Source organism: Anser brachyrhynchus (genome assembly GCF_964034855.1).
Source record: "Anser brachyrhynchus genome assembly, chromosome: 1".
Lineage (NCBI taxonomy): Eukaryota > Metazoa > Chordata > Aves > Anseriformes > Anatidae > Anser > Anser brachyrhynchus.
Genome location: NC_137694.1, coordinates 127424703 through 127442020, shown reverse-complemented (window position 1 = coordinate 127442020; position 17318 = coordinate 127424703). Strand labels below are relative to the sequence as shown.

At 38.0% G+C, this 17318-nt stretch overlaps 1 protein-coding gene across 3 annotated transcripts in view; it reads right to left on the bottom strand.

Moving 5' to 3' along the window:
* The window catches only part of APOO (apolipoprotein O), a 31752-nt gene extending 14448 nt beyond the window's left edge, over positions 1-17304 (bottom strand). The window contains exons 1-6 of one of the 3 annotated variants that reach the window (XM_080568069.1): positions 17150-17304; positions 13479-13589; positions 11129-11248; positions 7567-7621; positions 6465-6560; positions 3637-3728 (exon numbers count right to left, since the gene is read on the bottom strand). In XM_080568069.1, coding sequence (XP_080424195.1) covers positions 3637-3728; positions 6465-6560; positions 7567-7621; positions 11129-11248; positions 13479-13589; positions 17150-17158 — 483 coding nt within the window. In that variant the 5' untranslated portion in view covers positions 17159-17304. Of the gene's footprint in view, positions 1-3636; positions 3729-6464; positions 6561-7566; positions 7622-11128; positions 11249-13478; positions 13590-15405; positions 15451-16720; positions 17019-17149 lie in introns of those variants that run through there. The other 2 variants (XM_080568067.1, XM_080568068.1) reach the window with 2 other exon arrangements.
* Positions 17305-17318: the final 14 nt, after the last annotated feature.

Sequence of the window (17318 nt, the reverse complement as noted above, 5' to 3'; positions counted from 1 at the left end):
TATGAATTATCCTAAATGAGAAACTGGCCCTTCACATTGCTGGAGCAAAGTAGCTACATCATAAGGTAGGGAAACTCACAAAGTTTATTCTGCTCTGGTCAACCACTGCTCCAACACTGTACACGCCCCCCAGGAGGCTGGACCCATGCACAGGTTCACAGTTCACATGGGGTTGAGAAATACAGTTCTAGAGAGATTGTAAGCTGCAAGTTACAGGGTCAGCAGGAACATATCCAAGACATTTTTGATAACCACCTGATGCATACTCTCACAAACAAGACACTGGAGGTTGTGTATTGTATCTTATACCTTTTGTATGTCACACACCTCTCTTCCCCATGGAGCAGTTTAAGAGGAAATAGTCAGGTACTGCAGTTGCCGCTACAGTTCTTGTGAGTGACAGTACCGACCAGGAAAAGTAAAGGCACAGGAACAATCCAAACCGTTCATTCAACTGTTCCAAGTATTCATTTGAACACTAATACAAAGAGTTCCTTTCAAAAGAGGGACATGCTTTTCCATACAGTCATCTGGAATTCTGAGTTTCTGGAAGATAATTTCTAGCTTGCTTATGTTAAATTAGCACATGCTAAAATACCACCTCTGCTTAGTGCAACACTGTAAGAAAGTTTGTATGCTAAAATGTGAACAAACAAGTTCAAAAGTCAAATTAAGCGGTTCTCAGCATGGACTCTGAAATAGTTTGAAAATGACCTTAGGCCACAAATACCCATATTAGATACTGCTGTGGTGGCATCAGCAGTTCTTAAGGCCAAATGTACCTGCGAACAAGCTTCCATCTTCTACTCCACACAAGGTAGTTAAGTATATAATATCGAATATTCGGTATGCTGTACATCAAGATTATCAAGCAGAATTACAGTCAGCAATTCCTTACCAAAACTGTATGCTGAGAAACTAAATTAAGAATCTGCTGTCTTTTCCACATTTATATTGCTAACAAAGTTGTCAATAGTACAATTTTAAATGCCTTTCATTCTGCAGCGAACATGGACTCCGTGACCCCAACTCTTTCTTTTCAATCCTTAGTTCCTGTAATTGTGTCATGCTCTCGGTTGTGTCACTACAGTTGTTTATGCCTTAGAGACTAAACTGGACAAGGGAAGAGATGTACGTTCAAAAGAAATACAAATATAATTGATTTTGTTGTCAAAGAAACAAACTTCTGTATTAGGAGGTTTTTATTTTTCAAGAAGCAAGCATAAAACACATGCTGCTTTATAGAACTCCTAATACCAAAGAAAAAATAATAATTCTAATGATAAAGAGACTGATTTAAGTAACTTCATAATGGGAAAGTTTTCCAGATGGAAAATAAACCACAGTTAATACAAAACATTTTGAAATTTATTATGATTAGCTGGAACGCAATGTGGTTCCAAAACACTAGTTAAAGTTCCACTACAACAAAATAAACATTAGTATTAAATTCAGTCCCCTTACCACAGAAACAGTCTGACCGCTTGCTCAAAGTTATACAAATGAAAGTAATGCTAGCAGTGATGAAATAAACCCCTTACAAATTTATGATTTGCTAGAATGATTATGAAAGGATGGAAAAAATCAAAAATCAAAATAAAAAACACCTAGTCCGTGCATTTCTTTCATTTCCAGTTAGAGAAACAATGTCTGAAAACTACATATGGCCAACACTGAGCTCTGTTGCTATGACTTCATTAACAACTTAGACATTTTAGCCAAAGAAAAAAAGACTTCTTCCAGACAGATATATCACATGTTGTACCTCAACTGCAAGTGTACTGTGTTTATTTCCAATGGAAAATGATTAATAAAGGTGGGAAGGAAAAAAGTATGGCCAAATCCAGAAGTTTACCAAATGAAGGGAACAATTCCATTGCAAATGAAAATCAGTGAAGTAATCAAACGTAGAAGAAAAAAATATAAAAAGCAAATAAAAAAACTTAAAACATATGTTGCAGAATACTTCCTATAGTGTTCTATTAACTTGGCACATAAACTTTGTACTGCAGACCTCTTTCTTACACTTACAGGTCTTTTTTTCAAATGCTACTAAGCATTTCAAAATAATTACTAGAGAAGAAAGTATTTCTGATTCCAGATTAAGGCATAAAAATAGTAGATAGTAAGACGTGGTATGCTTAAATGTTGCTTGTTGAAGAAAAGAAAAGCATGTGTGAGGTTAGAGGAACCAAAACAGTATCTAAGATATCACTCTTTCCACAGAAGTTTCCAAGCTCTTGCATCTATTGCCCTGACCAAGTCAACAAAGCTAAACGCACTCCAATCAAGTTCCAGGCTCAGGGTCTCTCACTGGATTTTTTGTTATGGTTGAACTAAGAACCGTGAATTGATCAAAGTGCAATCATACACTTCAAAGTTATGGTAAAATAAACATGGCATTGTGAAGCTGTTAGTAACAGATCTGTAGTTAAGACTGAATTAAGCTTCTCTAAAAACAATAACATCAGTTTGATCACCGTTTAATCATTTCCCAATTCACTGTTCAGAAGACAAACAGAATTTCAAATTTCCCAACAGAAATGTCTAAGCTTCTTAAATTTTAATGTTTTCTTTTTCCCCTGCCAGTTGTATAATTTTCACTCCCTGAGGACAAGCCACTCTGTATTTAGAGCATCTGAATTCTGGGTGCATCAGTAACAAATTCCTTCCAAGATGAGGGTATCACTGTGCTGTAAAAGTTCAAACACAGCATTTTTAACTCTCCCTAAGCCTTTCAAACCTTTCAGGTTTCAAAGAACACCATATGTTCTTGAGAACATCATGTTTTCTTCCTGACATCTCCGCATCATACACAGGCCATCTGTAAGCCAATTTATCAAAGCCCCAAATAAAAAGCATTTTTGATACACTAAAGTATGTGCACTTTGAGTGGTTAAAAGCTGGATTTGAAAACGATTATGGTGTAGAACTGAAGAATCTCAGTCAGCACAGTTAAGAGTGCATGGACGGCAAGTCACATGAAATGACATCAACAGGGACTTTAAGTAATTGTCTGGTCACTTCAGTTCTTCCTTTCACAGGAAAGGTGCTGTAACCGGAAGATAGCACGACATGTACGTGCATGAAACAGCAAATGCAACAACAGAAAAGGCATCCAGTAAGCACCAGAATTCTCACCCCATTCCAGAATGTGCATATAACCTTTCTTAAAACTATCCAATAAAACACAGAAAAACTAATTAATGATGCTTATCTCAAAATGTTGTTCCTATGATTTCTCTGTAGAACCTCCTTTTAATTTTTTTCTTTAAGCCCTTTTACTCCTTTTGCTCTCAAGACATTTCAGGTGTCCTTAGTATTGTAATTGAACATGCAAATTGTACATACTAAGCATTATTTAATTTATTATTACTTGAGGTTCAAGATTCAGAAAGGAGATTATGTACCTCATACTGAAAATTCTACACAGATTTTAAAAAACACTTTACTAAAAGAAATGGAATACCCAACTTTCACTCAGTCTGGACTACATGTTCTTTTGTGAAAAAACTATTATCTTGTTAAGTGTCAAGCACGCAGACGGGACTTTTAAGAAAATGGATTACCAGTTAATTTGAAGCAACAATCAAAATAAAAGACACTTTTCCAAAACAAAAAGGTATAGTCACTGACCTTTGCAACAGCAACCGCTTGCTGAGGATAATACATGGAAGCACCAATACCCATGAAGCCTGCAGGATACACCAACTTCTTTATTTTTGAGCCTGTTTCACAACAAAAAATATGTTGTTAGAATATATGTTAACTGAGACAACTGAGTGGCCCTACTCAACTTTTACTTATAAGCAGCACGATTTAATTTTTTTTAATATAGAGCTTAGCATATTTTTTTTAGATACGGTTTAGCTGGTTTCATGATAAACATTATTATGCTGATAAAAGTAACCTTTTTACAAAATCATCAACATCTTTCCACAGTGACAATTTACTTTACAACTATATTTTCTATAATAATACATAATTTATTTTGGTACTAAATAATGAAGTAAAAGTCACAGTTCAGAAATGTTTAAGAGAATTATACCAACTGATACACTTTTCTAAACCAAAATGAAAAACTGAGGCAAAGAAAGGTTAGGTCAGCATTCTTTCAATACATTAAGCAGAACAAGAAAAGTTCTGCTACAAAGTTTGTAAATTACTTTGACTCACAAGTATTGATACTTCCACGACTACTACTTACAATTATGCTGTATTCCTGCTACTCAATCCCCAGGTAAATTTTGAATATTTTAATCATTTTGAACTCGCTATTCAATTATATACAAGTCTAAAATGATCTAACTGCCTAAAAAGTTCATCCTTTATTATGCTTGGCCACAGGTTACATATCCTGGTTGGCCAGTGACACTGTATTACGGAATCAGTTACAGGGCACCCTGCAGTTTATCAAGGCAAAAAAGAGATATAGATGGGAGCCGGTATAGGAGCAAAATAAGCAGTAAAGCAGAAAAAAGGGAAATGGGGTCACAGAGCAGACATACAGGGGTCAGGATGCAGTATTTCTGTTCCTCAAAGAACAGCCTGTTCTATATGCAAAGCCATATATGCTAATAGGGAGAGAATGGACTTTGAAGCAGAAATGTATATCCAAAGTGTTTCTACAACACATGCTCATAATGAGATGAGGAACTGAATGGTAAAGAAGAGGGACTTTCATAAAGTGGTGTTTCTGTCTCATGAAGAGGAAACTTGGTACCAGTTAGCTATAAGAAAGCACAGAAAAGGCAAGTTTAATTGTGTCTTTACTGCCAGAAAAATTATGCTTTTGCTGTAATACCTGAGAACAAGAAAATCTTCCTTAGTGATAGTGCTTCAGAATGTGCCTACAGTATTACTTTAGGAATAAATGTAATAGTTGAAAACAGTGTTTTCCATCAGCCTGCTACCTGCTGGAGACATCCATCAGAAGGAAGTTCAGGAATACTCCCATATCTGTCCAGTGCTACTCACCAAGATTAGAGCTAACTACATTCAACAGCATTTTAAATGAAGCATTTTAAACCAAGCACAATTACTCTACTCCAAATACAGTACTTTCTCCCTAGCAGGCAGCAGTATCTTCAAGTGTTGTGGTTAGACCTGGAAGATTTGATCTGCATCTTCCAAGAGGACAATTTTTAAAGTGAGAGCAAGTAAGGGTGAAGGGGAGGAAGGGGGAGAAAAAAGAAAAAAAAAAGTTTGGTTCTAACTTTCTGTAGCATCAAAAATAAGAGGCATTTTCTTTTACAGCTTGAATAACTTCTTGAGATAACAGTATTTTTGAACTATAGCCAGACAAAAATTAACAGATTAGGGCTTAAGTCCTAAAAGATTCACAGCTCAGATACTTGTTCAATAAAGGTTTTTTTTTTGTTGTTGTTAAATTTAGGACTCTCTAATCTTTCAGATTCAGCCCTAAGATGGCTATTTTTTCCCCATAATTTTGCTGCAGTCATAAAAGCTGGAAACTGATTTCAGCCATAACCACATAACTCAAGAAATGGGAGTCTGAAGAGAAAGAATGTCAAGTGTTAGAAGTTAGAGATGTTAAGAGACCTTGATCTTCATTCAAAATCATATGCTAGGAAAAACGTGCTTTGTTTGAATATTTTCAGGATTGCATATATTCACACAATGTTTTCCATTTCTGAATACCAAGCACACACTTTCTTCAACACATATGGAGCCCACTAAGATGTATTTTTAACCAAAGCATGTCTTCCCTAGTATTTAAGTTCTGCAAATCCACAGTTCCTTTATCTACAAGCATTCTTCTTGTTACTTCATTTCACCGTATTACGAATATATCACTACAAATACAAAATATTCTTCATAATTAACATTTCTTAAAATAACTTTTATTTCTGTGAAAGATAAACATATTAGTTTCTTCAGCCAGTGTTATGAAATTAGCTGTATCACATTTCTATGTCACAAAACGTGGATACGTCTATAGTACACCCACAGTTCACAAGTATTTTCCTAGATATCACCATATGCAGGAACTCTCTGCCTGCACACACAATACTTTGAAGGAACTTGAACATACAACTAATTGTACATGCATCGTCATTCAGAAACCTCTGTGTTTCACCATAATTTATTCCTCTGTAGTTTTCTACAGTACATATGTGATCAATAACTTCATAAATTAAAAAGATTTTTAGGCTAAAAAAAATCATTTCCCACTTTTGTTATAATAAGCTAGAACTGAGAAAGATCAAAGACTAGATTCCAGTAACAAATACAGTATTCATAAACAATAATTAATGGTTATTGCACACCTTTTACATTATACCTTCTGTATAATTGGAGGAACACTGTAGAAACATGCTCATACAGTTAAGTCAGATCCCATGTGTCACATTTAAAAATTAGTAACAACAACAACAAAAAAACCACAAATAAGTGATTTATCCCAAATTAAACCATAAGCAGTTCAAAAGGTTCCCACTTACCTCTAGCAAGAAACAATCCAAGAATTCCAGCAAAACCTATCACACCAAGCCTTGGATAAAATCCATCAGGGGGATTTTGCAGAAATTCACAACCCTCTGAAAAGAAGTCAGAACACAGTGCATTAATGTAATGTGAAAGTGTTTTTATGATAAGAAATCATCAATACATGCTGACGACTGTTACTAAACATAAAAGAGTTATCAAAACACATTTAACTATCATGCACACTTCAGATCTGCTGGCAGAAAATTCAAAGCCTTTGAGATCTTCTCTAGTGACAAATGAATGAAACTGAACATCGTATTGTATTTACCAATTTTCACAGAAGGTTTTGCCTTTGCTCCTGGGCCATTTGTTTTGCTTTGCTCTTTTGAATCTCAATTTTATCTTATTCAAATTAGTGATAAAAACCCTTGCAAAACGGATTCTTGCATTTACGTGTTAACAAGAATTAGTTTCAGTGAAACACTGTACGAAAAACAAACCACAGAACAAAGGAAAGACACAGCAAAAACAAAGCTCACTTCAAGATGGGAATCTGATGGGGGAATGGTAAACTATGGAAAACCTTCCATTAAGGGAGTTCAAAAGACTGAAAGTATTAAATTCAGGGATATAGAGGTGCAGTACCTGAAATAAGGTCTAAATAGCATCCATGTTCAGTCCTGGTGAACTTAACTATGAAAGGATGCTCCCAAAACAGAAATCAACAAAAGTTATTTTGAATTAATTCAAAATTCTTAGGAGATCCAAAGTAAACCAACATGAAGTACAATTTAGTTACTGGGCTGAGTCACACAAACACTAATAAATTATGCTTGGTTTTGGCTGGGAATAATTTGTCAGAACCTTTTTCCTTCTTCTTCTTGTCTGTCATTTTAAATGGCATTGGCTGCGATAGATGCAGGCCTCACATTTTAATTGTTTAGAAGAGGAATGATCTAGAAAGGAAATTTAATTTGATATACAGTGCGCAGAAAAATAGTCTCAAATGGAACAAGAAAACATACAGAATGATGCATAACGAAATTCCCTTTTAAGAGAAGATAGAGTACAGTCCTGCATTTTAAATAGCTAGTTAAGAAAACTAAACTGATTTACCTCTACCACGCTCAACAGCTTTTTCTAACTGGGGCTTAGCTTTGGCATAAAGATCCTAAAAAAAAGAAAAGAAAACAAGGGTAAATGGATACCAATTAAGTAAATTAACTGCAGATTTTCACTGACCTGACCTAAAAAAAAGAGGAATAAAAAAATTTGGGGTCCCTAAGATAGCCTCCAGGTTAAGCTAACCATAATGCATTTGTAGGTTTGGGCCTGTAAAACCTAGCTGCAGTTATTTCTGTCAAAAGAAGAAATAAAACTGTGCGTTGTTTTATACTAATACACAAAAACAATGAAGAAACTGAGGAAAAACAGAACAACTTTGCAGTTCCAATTTTACCCATCTCAACAAAGCTAACTCTGTTTATTCCCACTTCCCCCATACACTTACAGGACTACGTTTGCTCAACATTACATTTTCTGTAACATATGTTTTTCTCAAAGTAGTGTTTGGACAGAGATCAAGTATAATACCTCAAAACACGGAAGTCTGCTTCAATATTTTATTGAGTTCCTGAACAAGTAACTGAATTTTGGGATTTCCTCAGATTTTTCAGTTTATTTAATTATTGCAAAAAAATACTTGAGTTAATGCAAAGGAGGCAAGTACGACACTGCAACAAACTCGTTCCTAGCTCTTCACAGGGGGTACATGACTCATTTGGCAAGGTGCTACACTACCCTTTCCAAGGAACTGTATCTAACAAAAACGTATTTCTGAAGTGACTTGGAAAAAGAGATGCCCCTACACTACCCAAAATAAATCAGATGGCACTGCTTCAACTCCACAAGATTTTTCTTGGGCTGAAATATGCAGGATATAACAGATATGCAGATTTAACATACACATGCAGAATTTACCTCACTTTTTATCAAATCAGAAAAAAAAGAGTAAAAGCAATCTTGCTAATTGTTATTTTGATAATAATCCTTTAGAGGTTAGACAGTGTAAGACTGTCCATTGATTAGGGAACAAATTCGTCAACGTGTATGCCCAAAACTAAAGAGAATGGTCTTGCAATATCACTTGAGCTGCATCTGTGAAGAAATAAAAGCAGTTGTCTGAGATACTGCACATGGATATCATCTTTAGAAGAACTTTCGTTTCCTCATTGCCAATAGTGACCTAACAAAAATGTGATGAAAAAAAAAAGAAGCATTAGCATGTGACACACAACAGAACCTTAAACAGGTGTTGGTCTTACTAAAAACAATTTTTAAAAAATAGGGGAAAAAAAAAGTCAACTCAGAGACAACTAAAACGTGATTTTTTTTAGCATAGGTAGGGGGAGGGTAAAAACCAAAATGATCTCTGACTACAGTTAAGCAAGCATGATGACCCCAAGCCTATACAGGTTGCATGTTCTCTTCATAAAATGAGTCAGTAAACCACTGCCAGGAAATGGTTTGTTGTGTGTAAGCAGAAGAGAACATCTTATGAGACAAAAATAAATAAGTCAAATAGGAGGACAACAGGCCAGCGAGACATACGCAGTGCTCAGGGCTTACCTGCAATCAGTCCAATGGGGAAACTAAACTTGTCTCAAATCTCCTTCCCAGTTACAGTTACCACAGGCAACCAAATAGAACCCATGCATTTAGGAGGTCTAACTAAACTGTAGAAAATTCCCCTTCCCCTTCAAAACTGAAGTCAGTGCTTCTGCTGATTATGGCACTTTAGAAACATGTAACCAGACTGAATAACCCTGAATATTTCCGCAAAAAAGTTTCGGAACTGTTAGTACCAAAACACAGAACTCCTAAGCAAAGGACACCCTGATCTGAACATCTTGAATGTCTGTACAGAGCAGGAAGAACAATTTGCAGCTTAAGAGGACTCAGGACAGCCACTGTGCAAAGTGGAGCATCACCTAAAGCTGTCAAGAGGCAACCAGATGACAAGGATGCCCTTGCTTCAGAAGTAAGCTCCAACATTCACCGGGTCAGGAGAGAGCAAGAAAGCCACGATACAACTCACTGCTCTAACTCTAGACCTTGATTACAAAGATCCTGGTTATCCTCTGTGCTCCAAAGACTACTTTTGTATTTAACGACTGTTTATTATCAACATGATACCTAATAAAAATATAGAAGAAGTTTTTGGGTTAAGACCTAGAGGTCAGGTTTGCCACTGAATAGCAGCTAGAGTTTTCCCTCTTCTGGAGAGTCATGTTCCTTCTCTCAACATTCCAGTTCAGCAAATACTGATTGATTTATTTTTTTTTCTCCAAAATCGTGATGTATCACAGTTGAAGTGAGGACAACTCAGTATCGTTGCCCTCAAAACACACTGCTTGAAATTTTACGGTACTCTCTGTGAGCATGCAAAATGCAAGTTTAACCACTCTCCTGTCTTCCTGTACAGTCACAGGACTGTACCAAATCCAGGTTTCCCACTTCTTGTGACACTATCAACTTTCAAGATATAGGAGTGGATGCTACCACTGCCTCTTTTAGACTTTTTTTTCCCCTGATTGAAGTTACTGCTCGTTGTGGTTTGTTTTTGTGTTTTTTTTAAGAAATAAATTCTACACAGAATGTGTTCAGCACAGCAAGAAAAGCTAAGGTATAGGGGTGAAGGACATACAACGTCAGGACACTTGGATTTAGATGCGAGTAACATACCAAAGAGCACAACCCTAACAAACTGGCAACTATGAAATTTGCACACAGAAATGGAATTGTAGGCAGCTAGTGAACTATACAAAACAAAACGTTCAGGTGCTGGTTTTGAAGCTGATACTCTGACTTCATATCAGCCCAAATCCCAGTAGTACCAGTTATGGGCCTGGGCACAAGTTCTTAAATAAGTGCTTTTACTAGCCAGCCTTAAGGCCTGCTACACAAGGGTTACTTTGACTCTGCGTGATTAATGTTTGTGTGCTTAATATTTTAGGTACTTAAACGTTTTTTGTCAAAAAGTTTCTAACATCTAGTTATCATTGAAGGCACTTCAAAAAGCTTTGTAATGCTCCCTGCACAGGAAATTTACTTTAAAGGTAACATTACCTTAAAAACTATCTTACAAACATCATCAGAAAGCTAACCTGAAATGAGACTCCAAAACAATAAGCTTTTCCTGTTGTGAAAAATGAAAATAAAGCCACGGGGAAGATTTGTTTGTGGAGACATCAGCTCTTTCCGCAACAGCAGCTGATTCTTAGTTTATGAAGTTAATTATCAACCTCTCAAGTAACTTTGTTCCCTGATAACTACTTCCATGTAACTACCTTAAAAGTTAACCACTTAAAAAATGTTACAGAAAGCAATTCTAAGCTTTAGTTTGTTATTTTTTTGGAGGGACAGAAAATGTGAAAAAGCAGAGGTTTAATTCAGCAAATTAACAGAAAAATAATAGTTTACATGTGAAAAGGGGGTAAATATGAGCTGAATTGTGGAAAATTTTAAGTCATGCAGCATTTTGGAAAACCGTTTGTATAGCTATTAATTTTTTCTAAATTTTTTTTTGCTGCTGTCTATTAATTATCCACCTAAAACCAAAACCCAGCTCGACCCTTACCACCAAATCACTACCAGACGCAACACAAAACCATTATACCTGACACCAGGCTGTGTATGGCTCCATAGCATGCCGTAAATGTGAAACCCCCTCTTCCAGTTGGGTTTGTGGATTCTCCACATATTTAGTCTCACGAGCTGGAGAGGAGTAGAGTGACAGCTGTGAATATTAGCAAACAAGAGGTTAAAAACAGAGGTGTAATTGTGTAAGTAAGTCTTCAGGGTATGAACAGCCTAACCAGAGAACACCTAACATGGTGCTTACTGTATAAACAATGCATAATATAAATTCAGGTACAGCTGTGAGACAACCATTATGAGCAAAATTTAATTATACATTATGATGAAGATGACTTTAATTGCTACACAATTCATCCATAGCTGCTATATGATCCAAGTCACAGGTTATAAATTAATATTAAACCAGTTTAATAAGAAGACAAAACATAATTGTGCAAAATGTTTCTGGTCTTAATCATCACTTCTGGTTCCCAGTTAACATACTACATGTACTAGAACTCTGAAATCACAATCGATCGTCTTCTGTATTTGTACAAGCCATCATTAAAGAGGCTAAGTTGTTTCTAACAAAGGTAACATCCAACATAAATTTGGCTGTTACCGAGCAGGAAAATGGTACTGCATCCCAATGTTGCAGTCATTAACCACACTAGCAACCGCCACCACTAACAGCACCATATGGCTGAGCAAATAGGAACTGTAACACCCACCTGAAGAGCAATGGGCATCTTTATGTAGTAAATACAAAACCACAGTGTTCAGGGTTTAGCATCACAATGTATTTATTACCCGAACACATTTAAGATTACTGTATTCCATTTAAAAAAAGACTTAAGTCCATAATGTGGAACAGCAAAGCTCAGAGCAAAATGAAAACTGTTCCAAGCAGTTTATATCCTGCACTGATGTTTAGAATGAAAAGTTTCTATTTTATACCACATTTACTTTGGGAGTTTATTTTAAACTATTGTTTTTGGGAGTTTATTCTCAATTAATGCTGACACATATTACTGCTTCAAAGCACAGCTAGACCTCTTTTCAAGATAAGTTGGAAAACAGTGGTGTCTCTACCATAATAAAAAATGCTGCTAACCGTAACAAGATACATAATGACACAGAATTTGTCAAAGAATATAACATGTCTGACACTAGAACAGAAGGCTGAGAGATAATGGAATTCCCATACATTTTATGAAACCGGACAGCTGGCAGGTCCCAATTAACACACACTGAACGCTAAGAACGGCCACCAGAAATCCACTGCTGCCCATTCTGCTCTGCTGAAGCTGATCAGGAAGCCAATTATGCAGCACACACACAACTTCACCCTGCTGCCTCATCACTGACTCATGCCAGTGGCGGCACAGGGCACGGAGAGGCCCCAGCTAAGGCTCCTTCACTGAGGCGAAGCCAGGAGGTTGCTCCGACTATTGATCCTCTCAAATTGCGTATGTGAACTGCTGACGTAGGCACATCCGAAAGACCTACATCTACACTAAAATCGGTTTCACTTAGTTTCACTGCTTGTCTAACACTTAAGCTGAAGTACTTAAAATTTTAAAATAAACTCTCATGTATATAAAGCCATATTTAGTTACGAATTACAAAAAAACAAGTCTTTTAATGCTGGAGATTGTTAAAAGCTTATGCAACAATGTTGGTGAGTCACTACACTACAGTTAATAGGGTGTCTTAGAGCTCTGGTTGTGAGGTAACCAAAACATCTGTAACACTTTAGAGAAGAAAAATCCATACCATTGCTTATCGTATTTGTTGTTAGTTAGGTCTGAATCCTGAAAAGCAAGGAAAAGTTATATAAATCTGGGCAGATACAGCATAGCCTGTAGGCTACGACACAGGATTCAAAGCATTAGGGCAAGAAATTTTGCCTGAAAAAAATAGAATTATTGTATTTTTAGGAAAAAAACTTTTGACTTTGCTGTTTTATTGGAAAAAATGAATGGCATTTTATTAGAACTTGCCAACAGTATTTGTAATTTAAAATATATGGTGTTACTTGGACAAAGAGCAGATAGTCCCGTGGATTTTAAACATGATCACCGGTAAATCCAGAAATGTGGAAAGGAAATTTCTGAATGAAGAACAGAAGGCTTCAATGCAGGAAAAAGCTTGCAGACAAAAAAGTCTACACTATTAAGAAGAGGGCATCAGATGCTGCCCTCAGGTTAAAAAAAAAAAAAAAAAAGCACAGCCATATCAGCATCTCTAATACAGAAAACCTGAGAAGCAAGCTTAAAGGTAAGAACCTAAAGAGTAAAGGGAAGCACCTAACTGGTTTCATGCATCAAAGTGTGTCGTCTTTCAGAATTCTGCAGATATTTCTGCACTGGGGCTCTAACCATACTTACCTCATCAATTTTCAGCAACTCTTTTTTGGCAGTTTCTTTCTCTGAAGAGGAAGCATAAACTTGGATAGAGAGCAAGCTCAGGCTTACAGGGGTGGCCCCCAGTCGAATTATCTGGAAACATTACGGGAGGACAAGCAAATTAAGTCCAAACAAAATGGCAACATATTTGAACCCACCCCATGCAGACAATGTTTATGCCGCAGTGTATGGTAGTAAGTGACGAGTTAAGATGCTTGGAAGTTGGGAGAAAGGAGGGTCAGTGGTACAAAACCTAATGCTGTCAGGCACTCATATGATAACACCCAAATTATTCAGAAAAGCCTAATGCTAAAGGAGAAGTAGATACAAATGCTGACCTCATCGGTTTTCATCTCACAAAAAGATCTTGTTTTCTCTCATGTGAAATATGATTTGTCAACTTTGCCAGTATAGACACTAACAACATGATATTCATATTTTAACAACTTTATGAATGTCCATAACTCTCCCGTTTTTCTGCAGTTAGTACCAAAGAGTTCAGCATCTTATTTCTAGTTATTGCCTACATCCAGATTTCAGAAAAGAAAAAATGAGACCTACAGTTGAAAGTATCAGAACATAATCACCAATTTCTAAGAATTTTAGGAACATCTCCTACTTTTATGTGAGAATGTGAATTACAGTACATCATGTCAGACACTTGAGAGTTTTTGAATATTTCAGGTTCAATCCAGGCTCTCAACCACGATGTGGAAAGTGAATATAATTCTTCCTGGACTCATGACCTACACTAAACTGTATTTCTTTGCAGAAGAGAATGCTTTAACAAAAAATGGAAGATAAAAATCTTAGCTGTGTAGTGAATAAAGAATGCACAGAAAAACCTTTTCCAGCAAATGCCTATCCTTATTAACAGCATTGCTTTACTCAAGAAACACAGTTCAGCCGGGAAACCTTTCAGTGCCTCACACTCTCGTTACTGCTCAGATAAACCCGTGCGTTAGATGTGCAGCATTACAGCAGCTCATGTTTGGTTGGATCAGGTCACAACGTGAGCGAACCTAATTGCCTGTGCCCACCAGACTGGAAAGGTCTGGCTCTGCCCACGGCATCCATTCCGAAAAGTCCTGCTGCCCACCTGGCCATAGCTTTGGTGGCCGGACGTTTCCACCACAAGGCGATTTACCTCGCCTGTTTGGCAAAAGATCTGCCCTGCAAAAGAAGCAGAGAGCTTTGTGCGGGTGAGAGAGTTGAATCTGTTTGTGAACCTATTCATGCTGACAAGCACTAGAGGGCTGTGTGACCAGGAACGAGGGGATGAAGGAGGAGAAGGCAGCAAGACCTCCTCCTCGTCAGTAATTGCAAGGGTACGTCGCATTGACCTTGCTGCTTGTGAAACCGAAGCCGTGATTAAATCAATTCATCTTTCACGACAACTGACCTAGCAGCTGGATGACTTCTGAAGCTTTGTTTCTGCCCATTGCAGAACTGCTAGAAAACAGCTTTAACGTTATTCAGGCTATATGTTTACTGCACGCAGATCAGTATTTCTTCCACTGCTTTGCAAATTGAATATATATATATTAACCATGTAAAGTAACCAAGAGATTCCTTCAAATTCAAAAACAGAATATATAATTGTTGAACTTTCTGAAAATGTTCATCCACAGGCAGAGAACCAGCACACAAGAACTAGGTCACAGGACTGCTTTTCAGAAAAACATACGGGATCTGATGGATCAGAAGGTATGGAAAAGCTTCCTTAAAGTGGAAGTTTTACCTTATTTGTGGTTATGGACACATTATTACAGCACAATAATGAACACCACAAAGACCACCGGGTCAGCTCTGTTTCACAGCCAAAGAAAGACGTGAACCATCTGCAAAAGTGCTTGCTTCAAGACTCTTCACGTACTTCCATTAGCCAAGCTACATGAATGCCACTAACCATTAAGAATTGTAGAATATATTTCCTCATCCTTTCCTTTTCTCACTGCAAAACTGTTCTGCCACTGAAAAGGCAAGAATCTGTAATGCATTTTCATTCTGAAAAATATACTTTTAGTAAAATATTACTTTCTATGATTTTTCAAATGCTTACAAACAAAACAGATGGCCAGAAAAGACATCAGGATATTCTCCACTCCATCGACTTTCCTCAAAGCAGTTTCAGATTTATTTAAACTGCACCTAACAGTTGCCTGAACAGCCATATTCAGTGGAAATATTTTGTGTGAGCCTAAATTTCAAGTAAATCTAATAAACTCCAAATAGCTTTGTCAGAACTGCTATTCCATCAATGGCATATACTACACTCCAAAGAGTTTAGCAGTGGGGGAGCCTTTTGGAATGAGCCTTGAAAAATACAACTTCAAAGAGAGCCACTCAAAAATATAAGTATATAAAATATAATTCCTGAATATGGCAGAAGCTTGTTATGTGAATACACATGAACAGTTTTTACATCTTCTTGAGGGTAATGCTACGATGAGTGTTTCCTGTATTAAAAACAACAACACACAGCAACATCCCAAAATAAAACTTTAATTAAAAGTATAATTCATTGTTGAAAGCCTCTGTTTAGGAAAAACAAATCCAGTCTACTGTGTTAAACAGCAGGTGTGGGGTTTTCTGTTACTTAGCAACATTTACATTGTTTGAAATTTATCTAAATGTCACCAGAAGTAGCAAGTTCAAATGCTTTTAAGTAATTGTGCTTTTTATATCAATATGTATGCAAACAGCAGGGCAGAAGAACGGAACCACCTTGGTTTCCCAAAGCGACTACTCAAAAAGAAACTTCCACTGTTCACATTAATCAAAATATGGAAGTGCAGGTAGTTACCAAAGGTTTCACATTTACATTTTAAACAACAAAAAAAAGAAATTAACCTGTAGAAGTGCAAGATTAATGTCTCCTTAAACGCAGTGTTCAAGCTATCCTGCAGTGGTCCTCTAGATCAGCTAAGTTTTCGGGACAGATAGGACCAGCACTGAAGCAGCGTATGTACACACGCACACAATAAAACCTTTAGGATCTCGTCTCTTAATTCCATATTAACCACATGTTACTAAGCCAAGTGGCTCAGTAAAACATTTTGGTGGCGCTGTGCCTTCTGTTTGCCTTACAGCTGCTCCGCAGATAAAAAACAAAACCAAAAGGATTCTGCCTAGGCAGTGCTCTGGATTTACATTAGTTAAAAAGAAACAGAGTGGTGTTGTGCGGTTTTTTTTGTTTTTTTTTTTCAAACTGAAGAATTCACCTCTACGTGTAGGCATGGGACGACTCCTAAGGAAACCATCCCTGAAACCTGAATGTTCCACCCGCCACCGGCGTCCCTTACAGCCTCTCTCCAGTCCCTAACCGCACGCGGCCCACGGGGGGGATAAACAGACCCCGCGCCAGCCCTGGGAGCAAGCATGGGGGCAGGGGCTGTCGGATTAGACAGAACTCCTGCCCTGCCTTCCCCTGTCCCCGCGGCTTCCCCGCTCCCTCGGCACGGTTACCGCAGCCTGTCAGGGCGGAGCAGCCCAGCGTACACCAGGACCCCGTATCCCGCTTGTCGCGGGGCCGACCCACCCTGAAGCGGGCTCGCTCCCGAGGCGCCCCCTGCCGGCCTCAGCCCCCCCCCCCCCCACCGGGCCGCCAACGGTCCCCCGCGACCGTTACCGGCCGCTACCGGCCGCCTCACCTTGAGCATGGCGTCGCCGCGCTGTGACGTCACCAGCCCGCGCGCCGCTACGGGAGCCGCCGAGCGGCGAAACGGGGGCGGGGGAGGGGGGGAGCCCCGCCGTGACGTCACGCGCCGCGCGTGGCCCCGCCCGGGTGTCCCGGAGGCGCGTGCGCGCCCCCGGCGCCAT